This window comes from Labrus bergylta, chromosome 12 (genome assembly GCF_963930695.1).
Source record: "Labrus bergylta chromosome 12, fLabBer1.1, whole genome shotgun sequence".
Lineage (NCBI taxonomy): Eukaryota > Metazoa > Chordata > Actinopteri > Labriformes > Labridae > Labrus > Labrus bergylta.
This window is the reverse complement of record NC_089206.1, coordinates 495484-520724: the sequence shown is the minus strand read 5'-3', so window position 1 is coordinate 520724 and position 25241 is coordinate 495484. Positions and strand designations below refer to the sequence as shown.

At 42.3% G+C, this 25241-nt stretch overlaps 1 protein-coding gene across 1 annotated transcript in view; it reads left to right on the top strand.

The window, feature by feature from the left end:
• Nucleotides 1-25235, top strand: part of LOC110003566 (sodium- and chloride-dependent creatine transporter 1) — a 29742-nt gene extending 4507 nt beyond the window's left edge. Inside the window, 13 exon segments of the mRNA XM_065961770.1 lie at nt 7888-8019; nt 11976-12243; nt 14729-14861; nt 18238-18282; nt 18284-18373; nt 18535-18575; nt 18577-18636; nt 19280-19322; nt 19324-19405; nt 23284-23396; nt 23714-23851; nt 23962-24064; nt 24350-25235. Coding sequence (XP_065817842.1) covers nt 7888-8019; nt 11976-12243; nt 14729-14861; nt 18238-18282; nt 18284-18373; nt 18535-18575; nt 18577-18636; nt 19280-19322; nt 19324-19405; nt 23284-23396; nt 23714-23851; nt 23962-24064; nt 24350-24915 — 1814 coding nt within the window. The 3' untranslated portion in view covers nt 24916-25235.
• The last annotated feature ends 6 nt before the right edge of the window (nt 25236-25241 follow it).

The following is a 25241-nucleotide window of genomic DNA, read 5'->3' as shown; positions in this document are numbered from 1 at the left end:
GAATGAAGTCTGGTGGGTTTGAGGAGAGTTCATGGTCAGGAGCATCTGCTATGTTGCCACGGTAACCCCTAAACTGTTCACACAACCGTGTGTGACACTAACACCTGATAGCCAATCAAATTGCAGGATTTCTATATAGGTTTCTGCAGAGTCTGTATGGAGGTTGGAGAATTCCTTGAAGAAGGTCTGAGGCTCCTTGAAAACCTTTAGAGTCCTTGAAAGGGTTCCAAGGTTTTATAAAAACGAATCCAGGACTCCTTGAAATCATATTTATTATTATTTATTATTATTATTATTTATTATTATTTATTTTTATTTATTATTATTTATTATTGTTTATTATTATTATTTATTATTATTATTTATTATTATTTATTTTTATTTATTATTATTTATTATTATGTATTATTATTTATTTTTATTTATTTTTATTTATTATTATTTATTTTTATTTATTTTTATTTATTATTATTATTTATTATTATTTATTATTATTATTTATTATTATTTATTATTATTTATTATTATTTTTATTTAAAGCCTGATTGGTCGGTCGATCTGAGCAGGTGTTCCCCATATGACTCTGACTGTTTAGTTCAGCTGCAGGTTGCCATGGGGATGATCCTTTGTTTGGGGTCAGAGGTCAGGGTGGTCGTTTTCAGAGATATTCTTAGTGTCTGTTGGTGTGTGTGTTAACTGGCTGCCAAGTGTGACATCATCATCCCGTCACCACGTGGACCTCAGATTAACAGGAGTGGCCTCTAATCTCTTAATCCTGTCGACAGAACTCACTGCTCCTCTCCTCTCCTCCTCTCCTCTCCTCCTCTCCTCTCCTCCTCCTCTCCTCTGTCTCCTCTCCTCCTCTCCTCTCCTCCTCCTCTCCTCCTCTCCTCCTCTCCTCCTCTCCTCTCCTCCTCCTCTCCTCTGTCTCCTCTCCTCCTCTCCTCTCCTCCTCTCCTCTCCTCCTCCTCTCCTCCTCTCCTCTGTCTCCTCTCCTCCTCCTCTCCTCCTCCTCTCCTCTGTCTCCTCTCCTCCTCTCCTCTGTCTCCTCTGCTCTGTCTCCTCTCCTCCTCCTCTCCTCTCCTCCTCTCCTCTGTCTCCTCTCCTCCTCCTCTCCTCCTCCTCCTCTCCTCTCCTCTCCTCCTCCTCTCCTCTCCTCTCCCCTCCTCTCCTCTCCTCTGTCTCCTCCCCTCCTTCCTCTCCTCCTTTTCTTACCTCCTCTCCTCAACTTCTCTCCTCTCATCTCTTGTCCTCTCCTCTCCTTGTTGCCTTTCCTTCCTCTCCTCAGCTTCTCCTCCCTTTTCTCCTTTCCTCCTCTCCTTTCCTCCCCTTACCTCTTCTGTCCTCTCCTCTCCTTTCCTTCTCTTCTTTTTGTCTCATTTAATAACCTTTCCTTTTCTTTATTTCTCTTTCCTTGTCTCCTCTTCATGTCCCCTCTCCTTGTTTCCTTCCCCCCTCTTATCAGCTTATTTCCTCTTCTCTTCTCACAGTGTCTCCTATCCTTCTTTCCTCTTCTTATTTCCTCCACTCCTCACCTTGTTCATCATCATCTTCTATTCTTCCCCCCGGCTCTCTCCTTTTATCTCCTTTCATCCTCTCATTGTTTCCTTTTGTCTATTATCCTTTCCTCCCCTTCTCTCCTAACCTCACCTTTTCTGTCCTCTTGTCTCCTTTCCTATCCCCTCATTTTCTTGCCACTTTCCTTGTCTCCTTTTTGTCTTATTTCCCCCAATCCCTTTTCCTCGCCTCTTCTCTCCTACAATGAGATCGTTATTGAGGTGGCTGATAAGGTCCTTGATAAGGTCCTGGAACATGTTCCAGGTTTGTTCCTTGGTCGACCTGGAAAAGACGTTTTGACTCCGTTGTTCCAGGACAGTTCCAGGACAGTATGAGGAGATTCAAGGGATCCATGATGAGTTTTTACAACGTCTTTGATGGATTTAAGGAGTTAGGGGAGGAGTCAGGGTCCTTGAAGGGTCATCAATGATATGTGAGGAGTTTCAAAGGGTCCTTGGGGTCGAGGGATATGGTTAAATTGGTCCTTGAGAAGGAGTAAAGCGTGTGTTGTAGAGCTGACAGGTGTGTGAGGTTCTGACGTGTGAGAAAAGAGCTCGTCCGTGTGTGTTTTGTGTTTCCTTTCTGTTCTTTCAGATCCTAAATATCACAAATCAATGATTCCTGTGTCGGCCGTGTCGCTGAGGTCGTCCTCACTCTCTTTATATATCAGTGTTATGTAACAGCTCCCACACAGAAACATAACTCTGACACATCGTCTGAGCAGCAGAGAAGAAGAAATTAAAGAGTTAAAATGTAAACTGAGCGACGCAGCTGTTCTCATTTAATATTAACCGTCTGATTACATAACGACACGAAGTGGGAATTCCTGTATTTTTAAACCCTCGTTCTATTTGAAGTATTTTCAAGTCTCCAGGAGATAAGTTCATCCTGCAGCAGGTAAACAGACTGTAACGTCTGCAGCTGGCAGTTAGCTGTAGAGCCATTAGCACAGGTGAGCTAAGTATTCAGGTATGTGGGACACACATCCTGATGCCAAGGAGCTAATTTAAGCTAAGCATGGTTAGCATTTGGCTCAGGTTGGAGAAGTTACTGGGAGGCAGAGAGCTGCACCACTTTATCCTTTTTATTCAGCCTTCACAGCCGCTTCTATTTCCATCACTTTTGCGAGTTATTGAGAGTTATTTTATTTTGAAATTTGAAGGCCTGTTTTATTGTGAAACCTGCAGTTGGGGTAAAAACTGTCTCTAAAACGTTTTCCTTCACGAGCAGGCGACACATGAAAAAGTGATTTATTTAAATTAGAGCTGTTAGCATTAAAGTCTGATATTAATGCATTTATTTCTTTATCGCGATTAAGAGTCGGTCGTCTCTCAACCGGAAGGTCCCGGGTTCGATCCCCAGCTCCACCTTATGACATCACACATTGACCTTTGTTTCCGTTCCTTTGAGCTGTTTGACGTCAGTTTGGGATCCCTAACCACTTCCTGTTTCTAGGCTTAACTTCCTGTCCTAACCTTCCATCTACAGGAAGGGCCTTACTTTATTTCAAAATAAAAGCACACAGGAATTAAAGTACTCTCAGTTTAAGACAGTATGATGTTTCAAAATAAAAGCCTAACTATTTTAAATGTGAAATAATGGAATTTTAAACATGTGGTTAAAAATTTAATAAATCTAAATTTCAAAATGTAATCATTTAAAGTTTTGGTGCTTCACTGCTGGACTGAATAATTGAAGGATAAATCAGAAATAAAAGTGATTTTAAGTTGCAGCCCTGGGCAACTTAAATCTCTGAAATCTGAGAAATCTGATTCTGTAATTTAACAAAATAAAATCAATGAAAAGAACAAACTCTTTATATAGAAACACTTTCTTTAACAGGATGTAGCTGTTATTAATGAAAGTCTGACTGCACGCTGTATTTGGTTAATGTGATAAATAAACCCTCAAGTGTTAATTAAAGCCTGTTGGATCCAGCGGCGTGATGAGGCGTCCTGCTGATCCAGGGTCAGCTTGGCAGAGATCAGATTAAGACGAGCCAAATATGTTAGCAACAGTCAGGGACACGAACTGAACTCAAATCACAGCTGATTTTCATTCGGATCACTACAACCTTTAATCAGTTCCACGCTCCAAACATTTAAAGTCTCTTTGAGTTAAAGATCAAACCAAAGGAAGAACGGGGATTCTCCTTTCAGTCTGATTATAATGAAGATTTAAATCCTGCTGAAGTGTCCTGAACCAGCAGATTCTTCAAGCTAGCATCTCCGTTAATCTTTACTTATTATATGTTAATGGTTCCCAACCTGGGGTCCGGGCCCTCTGCTAGGGACACCAAAGCTTTTTCTGTTTTAGGGGTTGTCAAATTACTGAAGATCTGCCCACATGAACTTAAATCAAGTTTACATAACTCTTAAAACAAGTGAGCAAAATATTTCATAAAATACAAAACCATTTGGTAAATTGCACAAATATTTTCTGATACTTCCTGATTTGTGAAGCGCAAAAACATTTCATATAATGCAAACACGCCTTGGTGCAAAATGAATCGCCCTTTGGGAACAATTAAAATTGAATATGAGTTGAAATACATAAAAAAACATTTTGTGAAGCGCAAAAAAAACATTTTGCATTTTTTCCTCTGCACTAGTCATACATCATAACCTGTTCACGTTTTGCTTATTTGACCGAAGTTTTCAGTGAAAATAGAAATGGTAGATATATATAGAAATGGAAATACTAACAGGAATTACGTGTGACTGATGCTGACGCCTTGGGTTTTGTCCAATCACAGACGAGTAGCGTTATCCTTCCCTCTCTGTTTCAAGAAATATTTATTTTCATTTGGTGAAATATTTTTGTGTTCCTTTCAAATCTTTTTGTCAAAGCTCGTGCTCAGTCATCGGCCCTGTCAGCCTCGCAATACTTAGCCCAGTGACTTACCCTGGATTAGCCAGCTTAGCTAGCTAAGTGTAGCGCTGCAGCTTAGCGAGCTAACTGCAGCCGTGGCTCTATTTCTGTCCCGAGTCTCAGTTTCAGGTCCGAGTGAACCATGTGCTCGACGAGTTAGCTGACACCACACAGTGCGGGGCACCACCTCATTCACCTGTTACCTGCTTTGTGATGCTCATTGTGACACCTGGGCTCTGCAGAGCGAGTTCGTCCCACCTGTCCTGACTCTGATGGTGTAACTCTCTCACCCCCTCTTACCTGTTGATTCTAAAAACTTAAGAGAAGATAAATGAGAGATAAATGACTTTTACTTTTTTAAAGTATTGTTGCATTTTTATAATTTCTGTGTTTTTTACCTTATTTAAGAGACAAATAATTTCAGTTGTTCTCCTTTAACCATCACTCTCTCTGTGAATGCTACATAACAGAGTCTAAATATAACAACATGTGAGTCTGCACGAGGAAACATTCTGGTATTTTATGAATGAAACAGGAGCATGTGTGGAAGGAGTCTGCTATGTTGTTAGCAGCAGGTGTGTGTGTGTGTGTGTGTGTGTGTGTGTGTGTGTGTGTGTGCAGCTGTGATGAGGATATAGTTGTTTATAATATCATCATCACTGAGTTACTGATGAGCTAATGGCATTACGCCAACGTAGCTCTGAGTGTGTGTGTGTGTGTTTCTTTGAGGGACGTTACTGAGCTGCAGGCATGGTCGCCCCCTCCCCCGTCTCTCTCTCTCTCTCTCTCTCTCTCTCTCTCTCTCTCTCTTGCTGCATTGTGACTCACGACAGCTTGTAGGTTTTCATGCTAAGCTGTGCTAAAGGGTAACACCTAATAACTGTGTGTATCAGACTAGCATCAGGCTAATGCTAACCTGCGTAGCTTTATTTTAACTTACGTCATCAATGATGGTAGGAGGAGGTCATATCATCAGCAGTCAATACAGGAACTGTGTGTGTGTGTGTGTGTGTGTGTGTGTGTGTGTGTGTGTGTGTGTGTGTGTGTGTGTGTGTGTGTGTGTGTGTGTGTGTGTGTGTGTGTGTGTAGCCCCCATTATGACTCAATGTCACAGAGAATATTAGAATCTAATTGGCTCAGTTATGAATAGACATCATTTATATCTTTATTTGTGTGGGTAAATATTAATAAAGTAGATTCATCCATTGTCTATACGACTTTTCCCTTTAGGGGTCGCGGGGGGTTGGAGTCGACCCCAGCTGTCATTGGGCGAGAGGCGGGGTTACACCCTGGACTGTCACAATCACAGAGCTGACATATAGAGAAAGACAACCAGACACTCACATTCACACCTACAGACAATTTTAGTGTTTTATAAATTATGACCTGAGGAAAACCTTTGAGCATATCTTCTTTCTTAATCCAAAAAAAGCGCAATGCTTCTTACTAGAAGCAAACCGCACCAGAGTCCAGAAGACCCACCCTCTCAAGCGGTCTCTATCCGGGCGTTTGGTCTGACCAGGGTTTGATTGACAGCTTTCACACCAACACAGACGAACTGCACTAACTTGGCAAACGCATTCGAGTTCCACCAAACGTTTATGCTAGATAATCAGCTGTTATAGATGATTGTATTGGAGGGAGTCTCTCTCTCTCTTGCTCGCCCGCTCACTCTCTCTCTCCTTGTATAATAGCGCAGTATGAAATGCAGCCTCTGTTATGTAACCCCTGGCTCACATAATCACCCCTCCTCCCCCATTTTCCCTCCCTGTTTCCCAGTATCATTCCAGTTTAATTCCATTCATACCAGTTCCTGTTGGCACTGTGACCCAGTTACCCGCCCCCCCCCCCCCCCCGCATGTTGGGTGTTTGTGTGTGTGTATGTATGTGTAGACTTCCATCACAGTAATTAAAATACCAACAACAAAAGAAAGAGAGAGAGAGAGCATCACTAATTGTTCATTCATGTCTCTCGCCCTGCATCAGAGTGAGGGAGAGAGGGTATTTTAGGAGTATTCATTCATTAATTCTTTAAAGAGACAGTGTATCATAAACATCTTAGGTACGGAAGCCCAAAGTGGACAAGCATCATTACAGTTTATTTAATTCCATTTCCCTTTAATAACAAGTGCAGTTTTTATGTTTTCTGAAGACCGACATTTCCCCCCCCGAGAGATTCTGACTTATTAAAGGCGAACAGAATTAAAGGAGCAGTATGTAACTCTGACCCCTAATGTTTAAAATGGGTATTGCAGTCCAAACTTAAAACATTGTAGAGAGCCCAGGTTAGGAACCACCTCTTTAGAAAACTATTACATCTCCATCTTAACACTTTTATTTTTAAAGTCCTGTGTGGTGGACTTGTTTGAACACAGATATTTGAGTTAAATCATTGTTTTTATCTCATTTTGAATTTGGACATTTTTGAAAGACAAAAAAAATTTAAAGCAGGAAACTTAACGGTGCATTTTTAGAGTCTATATAATTTTCACAACCACTTCAAGAGGAGAAACAACACTTCCCTGTGAGGAGCAGTGGGACGATAAATCCCTCCACAGTTTTTAATCTTTCCACATTTGTTCAGTTTCGGTGTCCAAACATTTTCCCTCCGAGATAAACGGGGTGTAAATCCGTCCTCTCTCCTCCTCTCGTCCTTCAGTGTGTTCAGACAAAGACGGGATTAAAATTTGAATTAAAAATGATTAAAGAGATAAAATGAGACTGTAACTCCTCTCAGAGGACGAAGGAAGATTCACGTCTGTCCTCGTCAGTTACATAAATCTCTCCTCATGATGTTGCTGAAATAAACATGAGACCCAAATTACCCACCGAGAGGCTCTGACTTATTAAAGTCGAGCAGAATTAAAGGAGCAGTATGTAACTCTGACACCTAGTGTTTCAAATGTGTACTGCAGTCTAAATTCTAAACACCATAGAGAGCTGTCCCCCCCCCCCCCCCTCTCTAGAGTGGATGCTCACTCAGGTCACCATGTGGTGGACTCTGAAGCTTCAGTGTTTATCCAGCTCTGCATGGGTCTGTAAACCTTTCTGTGTTCTAACCTCTCTCCATTTTTCAAAAGCATCTCCAATATTGATCCTAGTTTGAGCACGTTTCTGCTCGTGGAGCTTATTAGAAACATGCAGAGGCTTTTTAGGTCGGGTACAATCACTTCTATCTGAACCACTTCTCTTGACCGCTTCCATCGCTGCAACACCTGTTGACCTGATAACTGCTCTCATATCTGACAAACTGAGGGGCGTCCAAAACAGCCGTGTGGGGGGGTGTCTTAAAAGCGCCTACCTTCTCTGGTCCAAACAAATCTAGAGCATTCAGGAGCAGAATCTAAAGTTAGAAGGAGGACATACTGGCTGCTGTATATTATCCAGCCTTACATGAATCTACTCTGTGTGATTTATTCAGTCTGATTTAAAACATTGTGACCTTGTCTCGTCCCGCAGGCGTCTTCCTGATCCCGTACATGATTGTTGTCTTTGTCGGAGGGATCCCCATCTTCTTCCTGGAGATCGCCCTGGGACAGTTCATGAAGGCCGGCAGCATCAACGTGTGGAACATCGCTCCGCTCTTTAAAGGTACAGTACGCAAAACCCTTCTCAGTTCAAACATCTTTCAGTCTCTTTGAGTCTGATTCAGCTAAAAGAAACATAATAAAACGTCTCAGAGCTGCTCTGTAAAGAAACGTTTTTTATCTACAGAGACTTTCAGTCAAACTCATGTCTCCCTCTGACCTCTGGTCCTGCGAGGCTTCAGTTACATTTTCACATCACAGCTCTGTTTCCTCGCTGCCTGAACTCGACACTGTGTGCTCTCAGAGTCTAAAGACGTGCTGGCTCTGAGGAGTGAAACTGTAACTGATGAGTTCATCGCGCTGACAGACGAGCAGTTTGTTAGATTGTAAACAGCTCAGGACACTTTCTCCACAAGTCTCCGTTCAAAACATACTGTTCTCATCATGGCACACAGGAGCAGGTGAGCTGTCTGAATGTTCTCACTACTGCAGACGATTGGTGACCAGAAAACCCAGAATGACTGAATTGGTGGTGGAATGAACTTCCAAACTCCATGTGATCTGCAGAGTCCCTTTGCACCTTTAAGAAAAAGCTAAAGACCCAGCTCTTTCATGAATACCTACTAACTTAATGATGATGGTCTCCATATTATTGATGATGATGATGGTAATGACGATGGTTTTTGTTTGATAACGATGACTTATAAGATGGTTTCTATACTGATTAGAGCTCTCAAGAACTGCCCTCAATGTTGTGCTTTGCCTCTGGTCACTTCCTGTCAGCACCTGTGTGTCCAATCAGACTCAAAGCTGATCGTTTGCTCTTACTGACATTGTTCCCTTTTTTCTAGATCCTTGCTTGTGTTGTTCTTACTCTCTGATGTACGTCGCTTTGGATAAAAGAGTCTGATAAGTGAATTGTAGAAATGTAGACTACATTCCTGTTTAATAACAGATTTTTGATGTGTAAGGAAGTGTTGGTAAAATGTTTTTTGGGGCTTTTTCTTTTACAGTGAGATCGTTTTATGGGGTTAGGGTGGTGCACCGCTCAGACACACAATCGTTTTAGCCAAATAATAAATAAGATCAGGAAAGTCTGCAGTGTGCACTGTTCAGCTCCCAATGGGCCATGTAAGAGATTTTAATATGTGAAGAATCTTCTGATTAGAGCCGACTTCTGGGTGAAATCTGTGAAATTTTTCAACATCGGTCACAGATGTCTATTAGCTGCTTTCCAATGTAAACCCGCCGACCAGCATGTCGACACAACTTTGAGTCTTTATGAGTCCGTGTTATCACATGTTACCACCGACCCCAAGCCCATGCAGTAAGGTGAGAGTGAATGAACACATCTTTCTGCAGAATCACATTCAGCTCTGAGTCATCCTGGTTTATCTCGAGGTGATAATCTGTGATCCCGCTGTACGTGCCAACACACACGGCCGGAAAACTACCAGAGACACACACACACACACACACACACCTGATGCCTTCATATATCTGTGTTTGTGTTTATCAGGTGTGTGATCTTTTACGGGTGAGCTCATGACTCTGAATGAAGGTGTAAAACTTCAGGTGACGTTTACTCGACTCCACCTGCTCATTCATCCACTATATGACACAGTGTCACAGTCGACGTGTCCTTATCTGCTTTAGAGTCTCACCTGTAGGGAGCTGAACAGGTTGAAGTTTGTACGAACAGGGAGAGGAGTGCATCCTCTGGAGAGCAACAATAAAACAGAAACAGATTGGGTCAGTGTTTGAGTCTTTGTGTTTGACAGACGTGAGCCAAAACCAGATTCTGTCAACAAAACATGAAACCTATGAAAACACTTTAAGGGCAAAGTTTCTCTGTTGGAGATAGAAGTACTTGTAGAGGGCGTTTGGAGAGCTGCAGGTTCGGGTTACTTTATTTGTACTCTCCATGGGCAGCAGAGCTTCACGCTGTCTTTGAGGAAGCTGAATGGAAGCAATGGAAATAATCTGCCGTGCAGGGTAAAAGAAAACTTATCAAGAAATCAGAGATCTTTAGTTGTTCTGGTGAGAACAGGAATCCTTCCTCTGGCTCTTAAAGTCGGCGGAGTTAAAAACATCCCGGAGGAACACAGAGAAGTCACCAGTCTTTGTGCTTCAAACTTATCTGACAGTTTCATGAAGGATCATTAAGTTACAAAGTTGTTGACGGTGCAGTGCTGAATGCAGGCTTTTGTTTAAAAATATCTTTTGTGCTGGACATGGTGTGCAGTGCTGATTAAATGTTGCAAAGGAGGAACGCTTAGGTTAAAAAAAACCCTTTCAAACAAAATTAGATTGAAGCAGGGTTTAAACTACGACATAACCAGGGACGTTTTTTGGGCCTGATTCTCTCCTTTCCACAATGGAAAGCAGAGTCCAACGGGCCATTAAGAGTGCAAACTGTTGCCCTGTTTAAATAGAATTACCCACTGAGATCTGAGCAGTGTGCAGACCTTTCTCTCTTACTTGCAGTTAGTACATTTTTTTTCCTTTGCTATGAGGTGTGTACAGAGTTAGCAAATCTAATTGGAAGGATGTCAGGTCCGCCCCAATATGAAACCGTAAATATCAAATGTTTCCAATGTTTCATTGCTGAGCACTGATCTGTGTAGTCCTTTTCACATTAACCAAACAACCTGGCTCTTTAAGGGCACAATTATGTCATTAAAAGCCTTCTTGCTGCTTCTTGGGACATTTTGGCTTTATGAGATAGGACAGCTGAAGAGAGACAGGAAATGTTGGGAGTAGAGAGGGGGGATATTATGCAGCAAAGGGCCGAGGCCGGATTCAAACCCACGGCCGCTGAGGACTATAGCCTCTGTATATGGTGCACGCATCATAACCGCTAGGCTATTAGCGCCCCACCCTCCCCCTTTTTTAAACATCTTCAAAAGAAGCTTTGAAAAGCCAACATGTAGAGTTAAATAGAAATGATCAGGGATCACAGTCTTATTGATTATCACAGATCTTTAAGTCTTCTTTTCTTGCTGACAGTCTGCAGAGGAGTTAGCCTGAACCATTGGACAAAAAAGTGAGGAAAAACACGTAGCTCATAACCTGTTCAGGTGTTCAGGAGGTCAGGTACAGTTGGAGTTGATCTGTGACCGTGTGTTACTGCTGCTCATAAACGTATGAATGCATGTTTACAGATTTGACCCAGTTTATCAACCAGAAAAGGGCAACTTGACCTCGCCGACTTCAGCTCCTGTTTTTATTTCTCTTATGCAATATGGCTCATAAACTTTTAGGACTCTATTTAAACCAGTAACACTACACAGAATGGGAAGTTATAGTTTAAAATATATACTACATGGGGCGCTGGTGGCGCAGTGGTTAATGCGAGCGCCCCATGTAATGAGGCTATGGTATTCCAAGCCGTCGCCCCAGGTTCGAATCCCACCTGTGGCTCCTTTCCCGCATGTCATTCCCTACTCTCTCTCTCCCTGATTTCTGACTCTATCCACTGTCCTATCTCTCCATTAAAGGCACACACAAAAAAAGCCCAAATATGTACTATAAACATTGAACCTCTTTAAAAGAATGTGTAACTTTAAATGGGACTCTCATTGTATGCAGATGATACCCAACTTTATATTTCAATGTCTGAGAATGATTTAAGCCCTTTCACAAAGATTTTACAGTTTATTGAGGCAAAGTAACCACTTATTTTACTTTTAAATAGCCAGAAGAGGACAGATGAGATTTCAGGTCTCATGCTGATTTGTTGTTTATAGAAAGAGAACATAAAAAAGGAACATCTTTATTGAATTCTTGAGCTTGATCTACAATCTTGGTAACTGAATTATCCATATGAGTTCTCCTGTAAGATTGTTGTGTATAATCCTAGGAGGGTTTTGTCTTTATTTAGACTCTTACTGTAAGGTTGAATGATATCTTTTTCTGAACTTTTCTGCAGTGTAAGCAAAATGAACGCCCCCTCATTGTAGTTGATGCCACTCAGCAGATTCTCCGGATCTCATGGTGTCATGTCCTCCTCTGTCTCAGGTTTGGGTTATGCCTCCATGGTGATCGTGTTTTTCTGTAACACCTACTACATCATGGTGCTGGCGTGGGGCTTCTACTACCTGATCAAATCGTTTAACGCCACCCTCCCCTGGTCCACCTGTGACAACGAATGGAACACGCCCAGCTGCCTCGAGATCTTCCGACACCAGGACTGCAACAATGCCAGCCTTGCCAACACCACCATCAGCGGCAACCTGACCTGCGGCCAGCTGGCTGAGGCTCGATCGCCCATCATCGAGTTCTGGGAGTGAGTTGTGCTTCTGTTTTGTTCTGGTTGGTGGGTTAAGAATCAAGGGGCGGGTCTTATTCTGAGAGAGGGTTAGCCCTGATTAGACAGGTGAAGTTGTTTTGATGATTTCACATTATTTTCAGGTATTTAACTGATTTTAGCTTGGGTTGAAATGTTTCCCGATCGTACATTTTTAACTGGAAAGTACTTCAACTTAATTCTGCTTCATATTAAGCCTGACACACACCGTACAATCAGATAGAAGTCATGGTCGAATGTCTAAAACTGTACTTCTGAATCATTTGCGACGCATGACCAAAGCTCACAATTAATTTCTTTTTCTTCATACTGCACGAACCAATCGTCGAGCAGACCGTATGAGTTGAATCAGGGCGGACCATTAACGAGTTTGATGATTAACGAGGATGTACCTGAGTTGTCGTCGTTGTAAACTGATCTCATGCTGTGACTTTTGGATCTTTTGGATGGAAGAATATGTTAAAAAACAATCCTCTCAGCACCAGTTTGAATGGGCCTGACCCGTCTGCTTACATCTGGAAATTACATGTTTTTGTAATTCTAGTTTCTCTCTGCAAATCATCCATGTGCAAGTGACTGATGTTATTATTACAAACACTTTTATTCCAACTGTTTGGAAAATATAAATAGAAGTGCTGAAGTTATGGTAAAGGGGAAAAAGTTATTAAATTACATCTTTTTAGTTACTGATTTTAAAGGATATCCCTGACTGACTTTTCTTCTAAAAGAATCTCATGCTCAGAGACAATCCAATAGAGGATTCATCTATAAACCCGTACTGTGTGTGTGTCACAGCCTGATACATCTTCTTCCTCTGCAACAGAAAAACATGGAAAAACACCAGTTATCTGTTACTTCTTTTTTATTTTCTTTATATAGGACTTGATGTCGGCCAAAACAGTAACCACCGAGTCATAGGAAAATATTGTCCTTGTTTTTAATCTGACTCATCCCTGTTTGTCTGCGGTTGTAATATTGTATTGTCAGTAGTGGTGTTACACATCACAAATCCTACGGTTTGGATCGGATCTTGGATTTTGATCGTGGATCAGATCGGATTTCCAGATCAACCCCAAAATTCTGTATGAATCTTAATAATATACCACATAATTTTCTTCACTAAAGGCTCTATATCCTTTGCTGCCTTTCCAGTAATAAAAGTAGAAGCAGGTCGACCTGAACTTGAAACCTGAACTCTCTTTTTTTCCGGAAAGAGCTTTTAAAATCTGGGAACCACAGACTTTAATATAATGTTTAAAAAAAAATGTTTTTACCCCTCCCCCAGGGACATCAACTTCACAAACACAAAATAATACCTAAAATCATTTGGTAAATAGCAACTTTGCTTTATTCTTCAGAAGTCTTTTAATTCTTATATATGGAAAAGGGATGTCCAAACTGAAGCACAGCCAGATTTAACATAATGAAAATTATAATAACTGTTAAAGCTGGCTGTTAACAAGGTGAAAATGTTTGTGAGGTGACGGAGTTCACCGATGCCAGGTCAGCAGCTCTGACAGACAGGGGATTGCATAAGACAGTACGAGGATAATAGAGTTAATGAATAAAGGAATATGATCCTCTTTTACATCTTTTTCTTCTGATCGTTCCAAACCTTAAGATAACCAAGGACGTGGTTAAAGTGCCGCCTCTCTGAACACAATACAAAGGATATAACACCCTTGTCTTGGTGAATACTCAAATGCTCGAAGTCTACATATGATTGCAAAATGCATGGAAACATTAAATCAGTGGTCTTGTGTTTTTTTTCTTTTGCAAGTATCCTTAGTATTAGCTGGAGAGTGTACTTTGAAATGTCCATTATCAGGACTTTATATAGACTCTGCAGAAGCAACCTTCTGATAAGCCTCATTGCCCTCAATAAAATCCTGATAATTGATATTGGCATGATTGTAGATGTGTATCCTTGCAATTTAAATGCGACCTACAGTATGACTGCTTTTCTTGATAAGGGTTTCATTAATAGCTGAGTAGCCTAAAATGCATGACACAGAAGTTGTTAAAGGGGACATATTATGAAAAATCCACTTCTACAGTGTTTCTGAACATATATCTGGGTAACCTGAGTGTCTACTGACCCACAACATGTGAAATAAACCCATCCAGTCCTTTGTTTGTGGTCTGCATAAGTCTTACAACACAGAGAAAAATGCTCTGTTTCAAATGTGCTTTCCTTGTGATGTCACAGTGGGATTCTGGTAAAAGAAATCCACTCCCCTCCCCTGGTATTTAGACCACAGGGGACTGTTTGAAAAGGTGGAGAAGGGGGATGATATGTCCTCTTTAATGTTCAGGATCTTTCATGTTGGCTTCCTGTTTCTCCCTGCTAGCTGTCTTAATGCTAAGCTAAGTGAAGTACATCCCAAGGCAACTACTAAAAAAGTTCTGTAAATCTTGAATGTTTTCAGGCTGTGATGTAAATGTCTTTCTCCTTTCTCTGCAGGAACAAGGTGCTGAACATCTCCACTGGTCTGGATGATGTCGGAGAGTTTAACTGGGAGCTAATGCTGTGTCTGATGGCCGTCTGGGTTATGGTTTATTTCTGCGTCTGGAAAGGAGTCAAATCCACTGGGAAGGTACATGCTGTTTAAGGACATTGGCCATAGCTAACTCTGTGCATGGTCCCTGTCGAACATAAGAAACTAAATATACATCACATATCAACACAGTTGTGTCAGATGGCTGTTCAACATGAGTCTGGTTTGCTAAATGTTGCGCTCATGGTAACTGTAATGCAAAAACAAATGAACACCATTTCACATATTTCTACTGTTTGTTTGCGTTTTGTTTCCCACTATGTTGTTGAACATGCTACACACACACACACACACAGGCTGAAATATACACACAAGTCAGAGTGAGGAGGCTGCACACAGCAAGCGCTCCTGAGCTTGGTAGGTATTTGGTGCTTTGAGCAAGGGCACCTCAGCAGTGCTCAGGAAGTGAACTGGCACCTCTCCAGCTACCAGACCAACTTCCAGACTTTGGTCTGAACCCTACAGACTGAGCTACTGCCGCTTCCAGTAAATCATAAATCAATTTATAAAATAAAATATTGTGTCCCCGACAAGGTCAGTCTGGTATTGTGTCCCCACAATGTCATTAAATCAAGAACACAAACACACACACGCACGCAGAGCATAAAACTGACTGTCAGGTGGTTCAGTGAGCTAACAGCTGGGCTCCCGCTCAATTACATAACACTGCTGAAGGTCAAAGGTCACCTGACAGCTAATTGGTCTGCTGCATCACATCAGAGAAGAAAGCTAGAAAATATATAAATGTTTCTTTCTTTAATTTTATTGCACTTTTTTTTTTTTTACTTTTTAGGAATAATGAAAAGGGAGCTCCGTTAGTGTCATTATTTTAAAGGTCGACTTTTCTCCTCCTTTGATGGAGCTAAGCTAACAGCGTCCTCCAGCATCCAGTCTATTATGAAAAAACTTGAGACTGTCCCTTTAAAGCCACAACCTCCAAATGGGACCATACAGCTGCGTGTGTGTGTGTGTGTGTCTGTGTGTCTGTGTGTGTGTGTTTCATCGGCTCGTGACGATGAGACTCGTACTCACCGCTGTCACATGGCAGGCTAAGCGTTGCCATGGCTACGACAGTGCAGGGGGATGAGGAGGGACAGTGTGGGGGATGTGAGGTAGCAGGCTGTGATTGGTCGATCAGAGGGAGGGCAGCAGTGACTGCAGTGGGACGTGACTGAGAGACATGAACACTATGAGCACTGTGCTTTATATGTACTGATCAGCTGATCACACCTACACCTGTGTTTAATCTGCACGCCTGCTTTATAGAATAACTGGATGGAAGAAGTTTGATAAAACATAGGTCCTGATTCTTAAAGGATTCTAAACCCGCTTGCAATCCTCAAAGCTGGATGAGTACGCGTTGCCTTTTTATTGACTTAAAACCTTTTCAGAATCAGAATGTAAAATATAAAATATAAAATATAAAATATAAAATATAAAATATAAAAAATAAAAAATAAAATATAAAAAATAAAAAACACAAAATGTACAAAAGGTGTAATGTAGGAGCTGTGCAGTGGACTATGAGAACATCTTAGTGTGTGTAACTACTCACAGAGTGCATCTCTTTAGCTCTGGTTGTACAGATTCACGATGTGTTGATGTGGGACAGAAAGAGTTCAGCTGGATAATAAATCCACCAGAAACACAAGCAGAAGAACGTGTTGTTTACTTCACATTCAGTGGGTTTTAAACGACTTGCTGCCATGCAAACTGCTGCTGTGAACAAACACACCGCACATGTGTGGAGAAGAATGTTTTTATCTCTCTGACATACCTGCACACACACACACACACACACACACACACACACACACACACACACACACTCAGCAACCTCTACCATCAGGGTGTGAATGTGTGTGAATGGATGAGTTAATACTGATGGACTCTTTACACAGCGGCCTCTACCATCAGTGTGTGAATGGATGAGTTAATACTGATGGACTCTTTACTCAGCAGCCTCTACCATCAGTGTGTGAATGTGTATGAATGGATGAGTTAATACTGATGGACTCTTTACTCAGCAGCCTCTACCATCAGTGTGTGAATGGATGAGTTAATACTGATGGACTCTTTACTCAGCAGCCTCTACCATCAGTGTGTGAATGTGTATGAATGGATGAGTTAATACTGATGGACTCTTTACACAGCAGCCTCTACCATCACTGTGTGAATGTGTAGTGTTCTGTGGTGTTAAAGTGCTTTGAGTAGTCTGAAGCTCAAGTCCATTCATCATTTATACTTTTTAAACTCTACCGTTGATGGATACAACTTCAGCTTTTTCTTCATTCAAAGGATTCTAATCTAATGAATGTTTTGTTTTGTTTGTGTTGTTTTAATCTTATTGAGATATATTTTATGACTTTAGAAGGAAATGGTTCCGGACAGAGTCCTTCAGTTTAACAGAAGATAAAATAATTCCGACAGCATTGTAAAAGAAGAACATTAACATCTCACAGCTTCACACTTTACACGTACACAGGTTATTCTTTAACTCAGGAACTTTTTATCTGTGATTTAATCAGTGCAGACGTTGTCTCATATCTGATTATATTCTGAGTGAGTGAAGTTTGTTATTATTATACTTCAGTTCATATCCTGCAGCGTTCACATGACTCTCAGTACCAAAAGAAACAGAATTTATTGTTGATCCTCAGCAGGAGAGAGAGAGAGAGAGAGAGTTAGAGAGAGAGAGAGAGAGAGAGAGAGAGAGAGAGAGAGTGTTGTGTGTGTGTGTGTGTGTGTGTGTGTGTGTATCTTGTAGAAAAACGTTCTCTGCTGTGATTTGACTGCAACTCGATTCAACCTGGGACCAGACGCTCTCCATGGTGCTGAAACTCCAAATTCTTCTGTGTGTGTGTGTGTGTGTGTGTGTGTGTGTGTGTGTGTGTGTGTGTGTGTGTACAGTCTCAGCAGGTTCAGATCAGGTTCTTGTTTAGTTTCCTCTCGGCTGTTTTCTTTGCCCTGATTCCCACAGATCAGACTCAGAGGTAGATGATCATACCTCTGTTTTCCTTTTCCTGTCAGTGTCAGAGTTTGATGAATGAGGTGAGGGAGGAGTGGAGGGTCAATCAGTTCACCTGTTGTTTCAGTGTTTCAGCCTGAGCCTGTTTCAACATGGTCCAGAACTTTCTGATATGACTAACCTGGCACCGCTAACCACCGCCCACAAAAACAGGGCGTCATTGAATTGAAACACCTGAATGGTTTATTAAAATACTTTATCTGTGATTTCATAAACATCAGGTGTCAGGTGTGTTTTTAACATAAACCCCGTATGTGTGTGTATGTGTGTGTGTGTGTGTGTGTGTGTGTGTGTGTGTGTGTGTGTGTGTGTGTGTGTGTGTGTGTGTGTGTGTGTGTGTGTGTGTGTGTGTGTGTGTGTGTGTGTGTGTGTGTGTGTGTGTTTCAGTTCGTGTACTTCACGGCGACCTTCCCCTACGTGGTCCTCATCATCCCTGCTGGTCAGAGGCGTCACACTTCCGGAGCCATCAACGGCATCATGTACTTACATTAAACCTGATTGGTCCAAACTGGGGGAGGCTCAGGTGAGGTCACAGTGAGGGGTAATGATGCCCTGAGTTCTGCCTGTCAGGCTCCTTCTCTTTTTATCTGTTTCATGTAAAAAGTCAAAAACATTGAATGTCCCATGTCTGAGCTGGGCAGTGAACGCATCACACAGCTGACCTGACGTCTGATCTCTCCTCAGGTGTGGATCGACGCTGGCACTCAGATCTTTTTCTCGTACGCATCGACTCGGCGCTCTGACGGCTCTGGGCAGCTACAACCGCTTCAACAACGACTGCTACAAGTACGACACACACAGACATGGCTGTCTATCTGTACATGTGAGGACCCTCACTTAAAACCTCCAATTTGAGGACCTAAACTCCAGACCTCACACACCACAACAAAACATCCTTAAATCAAATCCTTAACCCTTAAAAAACCACTCGAAGCTTCATGTCTGATTATCTGGAACATTTTCAGGTATTAAGCATTTTGTCTTATTAAAGGCTTTATATGTGATGTTTTGATCCAGCAGATGTCGCCCTTGAGCACCAGCATGAAACCAAAACAACTGGCGCTGCATTGTTGTGTTAGCATGCTAATGCTAGCGATCTTTATTATGCTGGTATCTTCACACTGCATGTAAATTTACCTGAAATGAGCGTGATCTAGAAACACAGTTAAGCAGTGAGTACAGTATGTTATTCTTCTTTTCTCTAGTCCCTCAATTAAACAACTTTTATACACGAGGGGAGGAGTCAGCCGGCCGTCCCGACGATGTAAACAAACTGAAGATAGGACTCTGAAAACTCTGAAAACATCACAGACAGTGGGACTCGGGTGTTACACCCATTGTAGACAGTCATGACTCACAGAGTTATTTTCAGAGGAGATACTTGATTTGAAAAGTGTTAATTTTGAGTTTCTCTCTCTCCTCTCTGCAGAGACGCTTTCCTCTTGGCTCTGATAAACAGTGGAACTAGTTTCCTTTGCTGGTTTTGTCGTGTTTTCTATCCTGGGCTTCATGGCTAACGAGCAGGGAGTCGACATCTCGCAGGTCGCTGAATCAGGTAAAAGTCACACACAGACACAGCAGCAGCTGTTTCCTTAGGTCACCCAATCAGCAGAAAGACGTCGTCTCTACCATACTAACTTATTAGCTTGAATCAGCTGTTTAGTACTTGGCAATGAAATCAGAATCTCTTGCTTCAGGAAGTAATTCAACATTTTCAGATATTTGATCAACAACAATCTTTTATTTAAAAGAAGAATATGTGACTTTTAGATCCAGTAGATGTCGCCCTTGAGCACCAGCATGAAACCAAAACAACTTCTCTCTAGTTCTTGACTAAAACAGCTTTTATACACAAGGGGAGGAGCCGGCCGGTCCCGTCCATGTAAACACGGCTCTGACAACAACACAGCCAGCGGGACTCGAGCTTCTCCCTCATTGTAGACAGTCAGGACTCAGAGACACATTTACACAGGACACACTTTATGATTTATTTATGTGGAACCAGCCTTTAAGAAAAATCTAATTGATTGAGAGGCTCATCAAAGCTCCATCTATGAAACTTTACTTAGCTCTTTAACCCCTTTCAGCTTCTTTATTTTCTGGAGGAACTTTTAAATGTTCAGTATTTCCAGAAACTCTCAGCTACAGCTACAGAGACTAGCCTTTCAACAAATTCAAATTTAAGTTAATTCAAAGTTTCTAATCAGAAGCATCATCCTGAAGTCCTCGCTGTTATCAGCAGAGCCAAGTATTAAAAACACTTTTATCCTTCTTTAAACTTCTACTTGATATCTCATATATGGTCTTTCTGCACATTTAGTCACTAATCAGTCTGATTTACTCGATATCACAGATTTTTCCGAATGGCGCCCACCAAAGGTCTCTGAGTACAGCTGCCTCCCCCACTATCCCCCCCTCACAGAACCATGTAGACTGACACGTTATGGATTTTGAGGAAATAAGACTCTGCCAACATCCTGTGCCCATTTTTAGAGACGACTTTTTGGTGTCAGATGGATTTATTTATATTTTTGTTTTAAACCTGAGACATGACTTTGGTACGATGACTTCCTGTACCCACTAAACATGAGACAACTTCTGAATATTATCTCTAGGATGTTCACTCTGCTCCTCGCTTGCCTCTCTCTCTCTCTCTCTCTCTCTCTCTCTCCCTGTCTTCTTATCTTCCTTCTCCCATTCTCCCTGTTGGAAGTTATTGTTCTATAAGAGCGACTTTGAAACGACTGTTTAAAGGGGGAGGAGTTACAGATTGTTGCGTTCAGAGAGCAACCTCTCTCTCTTTTAGAGGAATAGTTCTGCAGACACTCGTTAGCAGCAGCAGCTACTGAACAACTGAATGTTTAGTCATTGAGTCAACAACGCTGCCCTCTGCATGTTTACACTGCTGCAGATGTTGCACAAGAAGATCAAATGATTCCAGTAACAAACTGTTAGTGTTGAAACACTCAGAAGATCAGTCGACTGATTAAAGGTACCATCTGTACTTTTAGTCTGTGCTTTGTCTGAGTCACATGTCAGGAGGTGAAAGTTTAAATAATCCTTCAGTTAGTGCTGAACACACAAACAAAACACACAAACACACACACCACACACTCGGGGTACTAAGACCTTTAAACCGGTGTAAACGTGTCGCGCAGGATTCACTAAATTGGATTTGCATTTGTTCTTTTTGCGGATGGATTTAAAATAAAAAAGATTAATGATCTCACGCCGATCAGGTGCTCTCATTTCATTGACACACAAACATAAAAACATATTTAATCTCACTCATGTACAACAACAACAACAACAACAACAACAACAACAACATCGGTCAGACTGAAGCTGCTGCTTCAAAGCGGATGTGATTAGAAAAAGAATACGGAAGAGACAGAAAGAGAAATGAAAACATGTGAGACAGTCTGAGCACTGCAGTGGAGAGACCAAGTGTGTGTGTGTGTGTGTGTGTGTGTGTGTGTGTGTGTGTGTGCACATCATGTGCTTCAGAGCTATTAATAAACATAGAGTTAGCTACTGACTGAAGTCAAACAGTCCTCAGGTTCATTCAGAACATCGTCCTCTTTTTCAAACATAAGAATGTGAGGAGTTCAGAGTTAAAGTAGGAAACACGAATGCTGAAATACTCCAAAAGATGATTTACATTCAAAGTTTAACCCGAGTGATTTACATCAGTGTTGCCTGCAAAAAATCCGCTCCAACATGTGAAGTAAACCATCCAGTCCTTTGTTTTGTAGTCTGCATAAGTCTTACAACACAGAGAAGCTCTGTTTCAAATGTGCTCTCCTTGTGATGTCACAGTGGGATTCTGGTATCTCCACCCATGGACTCCACCCCCAGCCTAGAACAAAACTTTTGAGCAGGTCGGCCATTTTTATTCTCTCTACAGAGGAGTGAGGGGGGGGGGGGGGGTCATTCCATTTAAAGAGACCACACACACCAAAACGGAGCGTTCTGAGAGAGCTGGTTTATACAGGGTCACAAACCTCCTCTGGTGCTTGATTCATGTTATATTCTGACCAAAGCACAGCACAGATGTTTTCATTTTGAAAAGGTGGAGGAGGACTTTTTGAAAAGGTGGAGGAGGACTGTTTGAAAAGGTGGAGGAGGGGACTGTTTGAAAAGGTGGAGGAGGGACTGTTTGAAAAGGTGGAGGAGGGGACTGTTTGAAAAGATGGAGGAGGACTGTTTGAAAAGATGGAGGAGGACTGTTTGAAAAGGTGGAGGAGGAGGACTGTTTGAAAAGGTGGAGGAGGACTGTTTGAAAAGATGGAGGAGGACTGTTTGAAAAGGTGGAGGAGGAGGACTGTTTGAAAAGGTGGAGGAGGGGACTGTTTGAAAAGGTGGAGGAGGAGGACTGTTTGAAAAGATGGAGGAGGACTGTTTGAAAAGGTGGAGGAGGAGGACTGTTTGAAAAGGTGGAGGAGGACTGTTGAAAAGATGGAGGAGGACTGTTTGAAAAGGTGGAGGAGGAGGACTGTTTGAAAAGGTGGAGGAGGACTGTTTGAAAAGGTGGAGGAGGAGGACTGTTTGAAAAGGTGGAGGAGGGGACTGTTTGAAAAGGTGGAGGAGGGGACTGTTTGAAAAGGTGGAGGAGGGGGACTGTTTGAAAAGGTGGAGGAGGGGACTGTTAGAAAAGGTGGAGGGGGACTGTTTGAAAAGGTGGAGGAGGGGACTGTTTGAAAAGGTGGAGGGGGAGACTGTTTGAAAAGGTGGAGGAGGACTGTTTGAAAAGGTGGAGGAGGACTGTTTGAAAAGGTGGAGGGGGAGACTGTTTGAAAAGGTGGAGGAGGACTGTTTGAAAAGGTGGAGGGGGACTGTTTGAAAAGGTGGAGGAGGACTGTTTGAAAAGGTGGAGGAGGGGACTGTTTGAAAAGGTGGAGGAGGAGGACTGTTTGAAAAGGTGGAGGAAGGGGACTGTTTGAAAAGGTGGAGGAGGAGGACTGTTTGAAAAGGTGGAGGAGGAGGACTGTTTGAAAAGGTGGAGGAGGAGGACTGTTTGAAAAGGTGGAGGAGGACTGTTTGAAAAGGTGGAGGAGGGGACTGTTTGAAAAGGTGGAGGAGGGGACTGTTTGAAAAGGTGGAGGAGGACTGTTTGAAAAGGTGGAGGAGGGGTATAATATGTCCTCTTTAATGTGAAATGTTACTAACCTGTTAACAGTTCTACCTAGCAGGTGTTTTGTTTTAGCAGGTGTAACTTTTACAGTCTTCAGTTGCAACTGTCTCAACAATTTTAAAAAAAATGTCAAATTCAAAACAGGAATATAATTTTCCATTTCTGTTTGGGGTTTCAACGTCCCAACTCTTTAGGACTCTAACGTGTGTGTGTGTGTGTGTGTGTGTGTGTGTGTGTGTGTGTGTGTGTGTGTGTGTGTGTGTTGTGTGTGTGTCCCTGTGTGTGTTGGTGTGTTTCAGGTCCGGGTCTGGCCTTCATTGCGTATCCGATGGCGGTCAGTCTGATGCCGGTGGCTCCGCTCTGGGCGGCGCTCTTCTTCTTCATGCTGCTGCTGCTGGGACTCGACAGTCAGGTGAGTCCTCTCTCACTTCCATCCATCAGAGTCGTTGCATTTGGATCATTTTGTGGATTAAAAGACGACCTCGTAGCGATCCCCTCAAACCACTTATCTTAACTTGCATTTGTTGATTGAGGCTCTTTTAACCCTTTGTTGTCTGTCTTTGTAATTGAACTGATATCTTGTAAATGTTGGTGTCCCCTCGTTGATCTCTGGAGTAGTGTGTGTCCTGTGTTGAGCTGTAACAGAAATGTCTCTCAGTGCTTTACCTCTTTGTTGTTAATCTTTGTGACCCCCCCCCCCCCGTGTGACCCCTCCCTCTGTGTCTCCAGTTTGTCGGGGTGGAGGGTTTCGTTACTGGAATTCTGGATCTTTTTCCTGGAAAGCAGTTCCATCGCTACAAAAGAGAGATAGCCGTGGCGATCTGCTGTTTACTGTGCTTCATAATCGACCTGTCCATGCTGACGCAGGTGACGTACAAACTGAACGATGATGTGAAGATTCAAAATAACAAAAAGAGAGAAATACTTCAGACAAGAAGCAGCTTTGATTTCAACAATTTATTTCTCTCTCTCTTCAGGGAGGGATGTACGTCTTCCAGTTGTTTGATTATTACTCGGCCAGCGGGATGACTCTGTTGTGGCAAGCATTCTGGGAATGCATAGTAGTTGCCTGGGTCTATGGTATGAAACAAACACACACACACACACACACACACACACACACACACACACACACACACACACACAGACACACACACAGACACACACAGACACACACACACACACACACACACACACACACACACACAGACACACACACAGACACACACACACACACACACACACACACACACACACACACACACACAGTATGTAACTACTCAGAGAGGTAGGGGGAGAGCCAGGTGATGGAGGGCTTTAAAAGGTGATAATGAGGAGTTTGTTGTTGTTTCTGATTGGTTGCAGGTGCTGACCGCTTCATGGACGATATAGCTCGTATGATTGGCTACAGGCCGTTCCCCTGGATGAAATGGTGCTGGTCCTTTATAACTCCATGTGTCTGCATGGTGAGAATCAACACTAACACACACAGACACACACAGACACACACACACACAGACACACACACACACACACACACACACACAGACACACACACACACACACACACACACACACACACACACACACACACACACACACACACACACACAACACACACACAGACACACACACACACACACACAGACACACACACACACACACACACACACACACACACACACACAGACACACACATACACACACACACACACAACACACACACACACACACACACACACACACACACACACACACACACACATACACACACACACACACACACACACACACACACACAGACACACACACACACACACACACACACACACACACACACACACACACACACACACACATACACACACACACACACACACACACACACACACACACACACACCACAGCTTCCTCAGGTCATGTTGTGGTAACGTCACACTCAGGGTGGGCGACCTCTCGTTGTTATCATATCTTACAATAAGCTTCCTGATTGATGAAAATCTGAATACACAACTTCACAGATTCAGTTTTTGCAAACCAGTGCTCAGATTAGTGACGTAAACACGACCGTATCCTGAAACATAACGAGAGGTCGCCCACCCTGAGCGTGATGTCACCACAACATGGCCCTCGTGGGAATATGATCTATTGTTAGAGAAGAGATGTAAAACGTTTCTTCATAGCTGTGACTCGTCTCTTTGAAAAACCTGCAAATAAAAACATAAAGACAACAAATTCAAATTATTCAAATGTTATT